The 10,343-nt window shown below is 39.0% G+C and overlaps 1 protein-coding gene across 1 annotated transcript; it reads right to left on the minus strand.

Annotated features, from left to right (window-relative positions):
• Positions 1-1,591: 1,591 nt before the first annotated feature.
• Positions 1,592-2,014, minus strand: LOC142537528 (putative mitochondrial protein AtMg00820). Its single transcript, XM_075643039.1, has one exon. It carries the CDS (start codon positions 2,012-2,014, stop codon positions 1,592-1,594), a length of 423 nt encoding a protein of 140 aa, XP_075499154.1.
• Positions 2,015-10,343: the final 8,329 nt, after the last annotated feature.

Genomic DNA, 10,343 nt, shown 5'->3' on the forward strand with positions numbered 1-10,343 from the left:
CCTCCCGCAAGGCTGCTTATGAAGATAGTGTTTTGAGAAGACGCTGGCAGTGTGGACCAATGTCGAAGAGCTTCGGTCCTCCATTGATGGAGGACTAGGCGTTACTGCTCAGGAGATGTCACTCTTGAAGAAGTATCAGCGACTCCTTTATGTCGCTGATGCATCATACGTCTTCTCTGATGATGGCGTTTACCTCCTCATGCTCTTAAAAGAGCAGAGGACTCTGAGGAAGATTGCTTCCTCAGATGACTTTTTACGTACCTCCACCGGTAAGCTGACCGCTTGGTTGCGCAACTGGTTGAGGGCGGTAGAAGATGAAGTTAGGGATGTACGATGCCGACGGTTTATTATATAAAATATTTCTATTTTTGTATCACCGACTGTCTGTTTATATTTCCGTTTATTTCCTGCAATACAAACTAAACACACACAAGAACTAAATATGTCAAGATAAATCAATTAATCCAAGAATATTGCAAAAATGAGAGAACTTAGCCTCTGGTAATGGTTTTGTGAAAATATCGGCAGTTTGTTGATCCGTATGAACATATTCAAGCCGTATTTCTTTCTTCATGACGTGTTCTCGGATGAAGTGATGTCTGATATCAATAAATTTTGTCCGAGAGTGCATAACTGGGTTGTATGTGATTGCTATTGCGCTGGTGTTATCGCAGAAAATGGGTGATTCAGTAGCTTGGATGCCATACTCTTTCAATTGTTGTTGTATCCAAAGCATCTGAGCACAACAACTTCCAGCCGCAAGATATTCTGCTTCAGCAGTTGATGTAGCTATTGATGTTTGTTTCTTACTAAGCCATGAAATCAACCGTTCGTCTAAAAACTGACATGAACCGCTCGTACTTTTTCTGTCGATCTTGCACCCAGAATAATCTGCGTCTGAGTACCCTACAAGATTAAGACTTGAATCTTTGGGATACCAAAGACCTACATTAGCAGTTCTTTTAAGATATTTAAGGATACGTTTAGAGGCAATAAAATGAGATTGCATAGGTTTAGCTTGAAACCGTGCGCATAAACAAACCGCAAACATAATGTCCGGTCGGCTGGCAGTCAAGTATAGCAAAGAACCTATTAACCCTCTGTATATTTTTGTTTCCACATAGATTCCCCCTTCATTTTTATCCAGTTTAATTGATGAGCTCATTGGGGTGGAAGCTTGAGAGCAATTTTCCATGACGAATTTCTTTAGCATATCTCGAGTGTATTTGGCTTGATTGATAAATATTCCATTTTCGGACTGCTTGACTTGCAGTCCTAAAAAGTAATTTAATTCGCCCATCATGCTCATCTCAAATTGCTCCTGCATCATCTTAGAGAATCTCTCACATAGCTTAGGGTTAGTTGATCCAAAAATAATATCGTCCACATATATTTGTACAAACAATGAATGATCATTTTTTGAGAATGTAAACAATGTTTTATCAACCATTCCAATTGAGAAATCATGTTCAAGCAAGAATTTGGTTAATGTGTCATACCATGCTCTTGGTGCCTGCTTCAGTCCATACGGAGCTTTGTCCAGTTTGTAAACATAATCAGGAAAAGTGTGATTAATAAAACCAGGTGGTTGTTATACATGAACTTCCTCATTTAATAATCCATTCAAAAATACAGATTTAACATTCATTTGATATACTTTGAAATCCTTAAATGCTGCAAATGTCAGAAATATTCTTATAGCTTCTAACCTGGCGACAGGGGCAAAGGATTCATCAAAGTCTATACCTTCTTCTTGTCTATAGCCCTGAGCTACAAGTCTAGCCTTGTTTCTTATAATCAAACCGTTTTCATCCATTTTGTTTCTTAATACCCATCTAGTTCCAATCACATGAGTGTTATTAGGCCGGGGGACTAGATGCCAAACTTTACTTCTTTCAAACTGATTAAGTTCTTCTTGCATGGCCTCTATCCAATTTGAGTCAAGTAATGCATCATCAATTTTCTTAGGTTCTATCTGAGAAACAAATGCAACATGCATAACTTCATTTATCATTTGATTTCTAGTTCTAAGAGGAGCAGTAGGGTTACCGATGACCAGCTTCAAGTGGATGATCATTTTTCCACTGGAGACATGGTCCATATGGATTTAGCTCGGTAGGTTGAATAATTTCTTCTTCTTGCTCCAGTGCTACTTCCATCTGCATTTGTTGGATGTCCTCTGGTTCGTTCACCTGTTGAGTTTGTTCTTGAGCGGTTAATTTTTCTTTTGATGTGATTCCCCCTATTTTTCTCAGATCTACCTCATCATAACTGCTTGCTTCAAGGTTAGTTGCATCAAGATTATTTATTAAATCATGTATACTGTTACTATTGTTGTCATGACATATAGATGATTCATCAAATACGATGTGTATAGATTCTTCAACAGTGAGAGTTCTTTGATTATAAACTCTGTATGCTTTGCTCACTGCTGAATATCCTAAAAAGGTGCCATTATCATCTTTAACATCAAAAGCGGTGAGATGTGTTTTGCCATTAATGTGAATGAAACACTTACAACCAAAGATGCGAAAGTATCCAACTTCTGACTGCTTGCCGGTCCAAATTTCATATGGATTTTTCTCATGATTCTTATTGATTATGGACCGGTTTTGAGTATAACAGGCTGTGTTGATGGCTTCAACCCAAAACCTTTGTGAGATACCAGATTCGGGTAGCATAGGTTCTAGCTGCTTCCTTCAATGTGCAGTTTCTTCTTTCAGCTACTCCGTTTTGTCGAGGTGATCTTGCTGCTGATAATTCATGTTTTATGCCATGATCTTCAAGATAGGATGACAGAAATCGGTTTAGAAACTCAGTTCCTCTGTCACTCCTGATTCTGTCAACTGCTTCACTTTTCTCGTTTTGAAGTCTTTTGAGCAGCTTGATTAGTTGATCAGCGGTTTGATATTTGGAGTTTAGAAATGTTACCCATGTAAATCTGAAGAAATCATCAATTACTACGAGAGTGTATTTCTTCCCCCCTTAAGCTTGTTATGGGTATTGGTCCAAACAAATCCATATGAAGAAGTTCCAGGCATCTTGCTGATGAGTTTCTTCCTTTGCTCTTGAATGTTGACCGGACTTGTTTACCTAACTGACAAGCATTGCAAATTCTATCTTTGGCAAAATCAATGTTAGGCAATCCAGATACTAATTTAAGTTTGCTGATAGTGGCAATAGATTTGAAATTAAGATGATTGAGTCGTTTATGCCAAAGACAATTTTTATTTCCATTTAAGGCGACAAAACAGGTAGGTGCGCTAAGACAGTCATCATTCCATTTAACTTTGTATGTATTTTGCTCTCTATGACCAGTTAAAATGATATTACTTGTCGCGGTTTTGACAGTACAAATGAGTTTTTGAAATTATACGGTGTAACCACTGTCACATAGTTGGCTTATGCTTATCAGGTTATAACATAGATTCTCTACAAGAAGTACATCTCTAATAATAATTTTCCCGTGGATAATCTTACCCTTACCAACAGCTTTTCCTTTAGAATTGTCACCGAAGGTGATTGTTGGACCTTTGTAGTTGATTACTTCTGACAAGAGATCTTTGCTTCAAGTCATGTGTCTAGAACAGCCACTATCCAAGGACCAGATTGATTTTTCCAAGTTCCTTTTCTTTGACACCTAACATTATTGAAAAGAAAGATTGGTACCCTTTCCTATTTGGGTCCTGAGCTTATTAGACCCTTAGGAATCCACACTTGAATTATCCTAAAGGATTTTTCATGATGTGTCCTAAGGAAAGAGCTGTTATGTGCATAATCAGGTGGTGTATGAAGTGTCTTTTTCTTTCCATATGTTGTTTAGACCATCTGTCATTCTCACTCAACCGGTATCTCTTTTGAACAGGTCGGCTATTGTGGTAATGGTTCGGTCTAGTTTTTGAATGATTTTCGATTGATCCTGACTTGCTACTGGCCCAACCTGAACCGTTGTGAACGGTTGTATTAGGCCTGCGTCTGAGCCATGATCGGTTGGTTTAAGCATTCTCAATTTTGACGTATCATAAACCACATCGCCTTCTGTTATTTTCAAGATTTACATTCTGAGTGCCTTGATCTTCAGGTTTATCGTGTTCATATACCGTACTAGATCTGACCAATTTAATTGGTTTTAAATTGCCTTTTTCTAGTATAGTAGCGGTTGAGTTTGTGCTCTTGAGGTGCTGCATTCATTAATGCTAGAACCTAGCCCGGTTCTGTCTCCGGCTGGCTTCTGCATTTCCTGCATCCTATCTAGAGAAACAGAGGATTTGTTCCAAGTGTTAACTGTATTTGTTAACCGTTTGTTTTCTTTCAAAGTAGCATGGAACAATCTTCGCAGATCATCATTCTCAGTCGTTAGCAAACTTAACTTTACTTTCAAACCATTAACCTCTTTTTGCTGCGAACAGCTAGAGAGAGTTAACTTGTTTTCCAAGTTTTGTTTTTCTGTTTTGGCTTCATTGAACTGCTGTGATAGCCTCTTAAACTCATCTACCATGTCGTGAAGTGCGGTGACAAGGTCTACTCGTGTGAATCATCAGAGTTAAAGTCAAATACCATTTCATCAGTAGATTCTTGATCTTGTTTGGCCATGAGACACTCTACTTTCTCATCTTCGCTTTCACTTGAAGATTCTTCAGAAATAGATTTTTCAGATTCTGATTCAGCCCATTTGCCTTTGTCTTCTTCTGCAACTACGACTCGCTGACTCTTCTTTTGGATGAATATTTTGTTGTCTTTAACTCGTCTTCTCTCACCTGATTTCTTTTCATCTTTTCTTGGCCTGTTGCATTCTGCAATAAAGTGTCCTCTCTTTCCACAGTTAAAACAAGCTTGACCATCATCAATATGGTCCTTGTTGAAGTGAGGTTTATTCATCTGTGATTGATTCTTACGCATGAATTTACTCAATTTTTTAACGAATAAAGACATGGCTTCATTGCTTAATTGCTCGGCCGATTTCTTACTTGAGGACTCTTTGATAAGTGCAAGATTTGCACTTAATTTATATAAGAATTCATATTGAATTATGTTAGTTTCGAACGGAATTATGCGTTTTTGGCTTGTTTTAATTGTCATTTCAGGTATGGAGAAAAAGTGGAAACGAAGCCAAGTGGACCAAGAAATGCACAGCCACGAGCACGCCATCTGTCCGAGGCGCGGCGCGGTCGCGCCACTTCACGCGCAGCCACGCGCGCACTAATGAAGAACGAAGACCAGGGGCGCGCGCGTGGTCGCGCCACTTCACGCGCAGCCGCGCGCGCGCAGACACGCAACCAAGGCAGAAGCTTGCGCGCGGCCGCGCGACTTCATGCGCGACCGCGCGCACACATACATGGGCCAGCGAGCAGAAAGGCGCGCGCAGCCGCGTGAGATCATGCGCCACCGCGCGCACCGAGCGTCCATAATCTTATAAAATGCACGAGCTAGGTCAGAAACAGGAGGGGGGCAGCCGTCATTGGAGAAAAGCACGAGGAAATGCACAAGCAAACACGAGACGAAGATTCGGAGCGCGAAGAACAATCACAAATACGAAGAATGACGGATCTGGGGACGGAGACGACACTTCGGATTTGTTATCTTTTCCTTCGCTTCTTTATTTTATAGTGTAGCGATGTCTAGAATTATGAATATGTCTAGTGTTCTCTTGGATTTCGTGATGAACTAAATTTCCATTCTAGAGGTTGACGTAGATTTGTCAATACGATGATTTGACGTGGATACTTTTATGATTGAATTCCGTTTTGTTTAATTGTGTTTTCTATGTATTATTTCACTTCAATTTATTGGCCATAAATTGTATGTAGTCTGATTAATTCTACAACTCGGGAGAGGGACTAGGATTATAGATCATTAGAGACGCATCGTTGAATGTTTATATCGTTCGGAAGGTGTATAACTTTAGCGAGGCTTAGGTAAGAACATTGTTTGCCTTTACCAATTAAACGTAGATTTTATTAGGAATAATTGAATCAAAGTTTGATTGGTACAATTTATTCGTCACTTGGGAAAGGGGGAATAAAATACTGTAAGTGTTTTTGGCCATTAAATAATAGGAATTCGGGAATTTAAATACAACCAGGAAGAATTATTGTAGAAACTTAGTGAAATCATTCCTCTAGATATTTTCTCTCATTGATATTTCCCCATTCGGTGATTAGTTTAATTACTTTCTTGCAATCAAGTCATTTACATAAACCAAACATTCTTTCTGAATTTTCTAGATAAAGTCGAGACTATTATAATTACAAGCATTGATATATATTTTATTTGCACTCCTCGTGGGATCGACACTTGCACTCAAAAATATATTTTACTATAACTTGACGTCGTGCGCTTGCGAGCAATTAAGAAAACACGCAACAAGTTTTTGGCGCCGTTGCCGGGGAGTGTCAAAATTTGAATTTATATCAGTATTGTTACCAATTAGTCTAGATTTTAATTTAGAGCTTTTATTTTTATTTTATTTTACATTGATTGAGTTTTTCATTTTTTCATGCTTGACAGTGTATGCTAAGATCGCAAAACTCAGACTTGCTGATTTTTGACCTGGAGATCGAAAGAACTGCGAGAAAATTAAGAAAAGCAAGAAGGGAAGAGATCCAAGCAATGACTGAACACAGAGAAAATGACCGACAGATGCCGCCTGAGGCTATACCAATCAGAGATCACTTTCCGACCAGTGATCAACGCGCACTATTCTGGCATTTCTAGAGGAACCACTAACGCCAACAATTTCGAGCTTAAGCCCGCATTGATAAACATGGTTCAACAGAACCAGTTTGGCGGAGCCGCTACTGCAGATCCTCATCTACATCTCAGAACATTCTTGGAGATAACAGACACGGTAAAAATAAATGGTGTTTCTGATGATATTATTTGACTGCGCTTGTTTCCGTTTTCTCTTAGGGATCAAGCAAGAGGATGTGTCCAATCGCTTCCCTTGGGAAGTATTACGACATGGCAGGAGCTAGCGACGAAATTTCGGGCGAAATATTTTCCCTCTGCAAAGTCTGCACAGTTGAAGATTGAGATAAGTACTTTTAGGCAGACTGATTTTGAGCAGTTGTACGAAGCATGGGAAAGATATAAAGAGTTATTGAGGAAGCGCCCGAATCATGGCTTTGAAGACAGGGTGCAAATCGAATTATTCTATAACGGGTTAAATGGTCAGACACGGACGACAGTGGATGCAGCGGCAGGTGGCACGATCTTTGCCAAATCTCCTGAACAAGCTTATGATTTACTTGAGCAGATGACTATAAACAGCTACCAGTGGCCGTCTAAGAGATCTGGAGTGAAGAGGGCAGTTGGGGTTTATGCTGTGGATCCGATTACGTCACTCACTGCCCAAGTGTCTGCACTGACCACACAACTAGCAGCTATGAACAAAGTGAGCACATCAGAGACTGATGGTCCATCGATTGTTGCTGAAGAACAATCCTTTCCTGAAGGAGCTCAGTATATCAACAACATAAATTTTGGAGGATTCGACGGATATCGAGGTAACCCTCCCCCTAACACTTATCATCCTGGTTTGAGAAACCATGAGAATTTTTCATATGCAAACAATAAGAATGTATTGAATCATCCACCGGAGTTCAATACATCAAATGGGGAAGGGAAGCCGTCATTTGAGGATTTAGTTGGGACATTCGTTTCTGAATCTGGCAAGAGGATGGCTAGGACTGAGTCTAGACTTGACAACCTTGAGACACATATGACAAATATTGGAGCTTCTTTGAAAATCCTGGAATCGCAAGTTGGGCAGATAACGAAGCAACTCACGTCTCAACCATCAAGTGCATTACCAAGGACTGCAGATCCAAATATGAAACAAGTGAATGCTATTTTCATCCAACATGAGGAGGTTGGGATGATATAAGGAGAAGAGAAAAAAATTGATCGCACAACCAGCCGGGAAGATAAGCCGACTCCAAGCAAAGGAAACCGAGGTAAGAAAGGTATGAGTTATGATTTTGATCAATGTATTGATATTTCTGTGCTCCCCTATCCCCAGAGATTTTTACAGTTACAAGCTGAATTTCACAAGAAAAAAGGTCTTGAAGATCTCAAGACTCTACACTCTAATATTCAGTCTGCAGAGAAGGAAGAGGTGGCATTTACTGTAGGAGATGATAAGGGCAGGCAAGGAAATCTTCCTCAGAAGCTACAAGACCCCGGAGAATTTGTAGTACCATGTGAAATAGGGGGTAAATTGATGGAAAAAGCTATCTGTGATTCAGGAGCAAGTGTGAATATAATGCCAAGTTCTCTTTACGAGAAACTTGGATTGAGTAGGATAAAGCCCACAAGACTAAGCTTGCAGATGGCAGATAAATCGGTCAGGACACCGCTGGGTATTGTGGAAGATGTTGAACTTAAGATTGATAAAATAAGGGTTCTAGCAGATTTTGTGGTGCTTGACATGGGGAACAGTCAGAATGTTCATGCTATTTTAGGACGACCATTTTTGGCTACCGTTGGAGCCGTCATTGATTTGAGACAAGAAAACTGACCATGGAGGTTGATGGTCAAAACGTAGAACTCAAGGCTTCAAAGATATCATACGATCCACCATGAACAGGATTGGTGTAGTCGGGCTGATGACGTTAAACCAAGCGCTGCGTGGGAGGCAACCCAAAATTTTTATTTTTTAGCATTCATTTTGTTTTTATTATTTTATTTTATTTTACTCCCTTAGTTGTTAATTTTACCCACCACCAGATCTATCACCGCCGCAGCCCATGGACGATGATGCTGAAGATGCAGCGAACGATGACTCGAGCCACGAGTTCTGACTCTCGTGCGCGAGGTATGTGTTGTCGTATTCTTTATTTCTATACATTAAGGACAATGCATACTTTAAGTTTGGGGGGGGTGAATTTTTGTTTGCTTGTTTAAATTATTATTATTATTATTTTTTATTACTCAGTAGTTAAATTGAATTTTTTGTTCTTCTTTAGTTTTTTAGTTATTGCATGTTAGATTTGTTAGGAGAAGTCATGGATAAGTAAAATGTGTGACCGATGATGAAAATTGAATTGCGATCCTGAAGTATATATGTGTTCATGATAACTTAGGAGTCACAATTATTTTGCACTGTCGTGTTTGTATCGTTGCTTAGAGACAAGTTGCATGCCTATGATGCTAAATAGATGAGGGAGATTGATTCTTGGTAATTCTTGCATGACATTGATTAACACTTTTGCAAACATAGAAATGATCTAGGCAATTTTTTTTCACAATATCTTTGGGCCTATATTCTTTGTTTACTATCAATTGTAGCCCTTTGAGCTTCGAATTAACTGAGATGCTGAGAATTTCTTTTGTACCTACCTCGTATATCATTTTTTTGGTTGAACAAATGCATGTGATTAGTTTGTATGAGTTGACTAATGGATTGACGGAAATCTAGAACTTGCTAGAACACTTTTCGAGGCAAAATACGGATAATATGTGACATAGGAATGATTTAGGCGATCTTTGGAGCCGTTTTGAGCCTTCGAGCCTACCAAATGAACATGAAATATCCCTAGTGTCCCATTTTGAGCCTATTAAAAATCAAGTGGTGTATGTCAATGACATACAATTAGCCCCCACTTGTATTATTCTACATCCCACAACGATTACCTAATGAATCTTATACACTTATTTCCCTACCTAATTTTGAGAGAAATAAGTTCATGGGTATTGTAACGATTCAAATACTCCTTGAAAAGAAAAGAAAAATTGAAGTGTGCAAAAAGGAGTTGAAAAAAAAAAGGGAACGAAAAACAATCAAGGCAATGAATCAAACAAAAGTGGTGAAAAAGGAAAAGTTCGAAAATGGAGGATATGATGGGGAAGAAAGCAATAAAGTGATGGTGAATGAAATGATAGTGAAAATGATGAAGATTGATTATTTCTCTAAAATTTTGATTTCCATACCCTTTATTGTAGCCGTGAGTCGTGGCCTAACGTTACAAGCTTACAAGACCTATTAACCTTGTCACATTTATCCAATATACTAGTAGAGAAAAGTTGTTCAAATCAAGCCTATGGATACCTGAAAAACATTGTCAACGAGTATAGACTTTAATCACTTGCTTGCAAGCATCTCATTTTGTGATTTCATCTTTGGCATACTTGTGTTGACCATCTTTCGAGCCGAATAATCACCGATAAAGTCTTATGTGATCTGTTAATGCAAATTTATATGTTGATGGAATGTGAGTTGAACTGAACTGATGATTTCTTGATTCTGTAAGGCGAATGGGCATTGCAACTCTATTTGAGCATTCGATTGGGTAAACGAACATTGATATACCACACACACACGTGACTCTTGAAAAATCGTGAAT

This window comes from Primulina tabacum, chromosome 2, assembly GCF_025594145.1.
Source record: "Primulina tabacum isolate GXHZ01 chromosome 2, ASM2559414v2, whole genome shotgun sequence".
NCBI lineage: Eukaryota > Viridiplantae > Streptophyta > Magnoliopsida > Lamiales > Gesneriaceae > Primulina > Primulina tabacum.

Coding starts and splice junctions, on each gene's coding strand:
- LOC142537528 (XM_075643039.1), bottom strand. CDS start 2,014: ATGATAAATGAAGTTATGCATGTTGCATTTGTTTCTCAGATAGAACCT.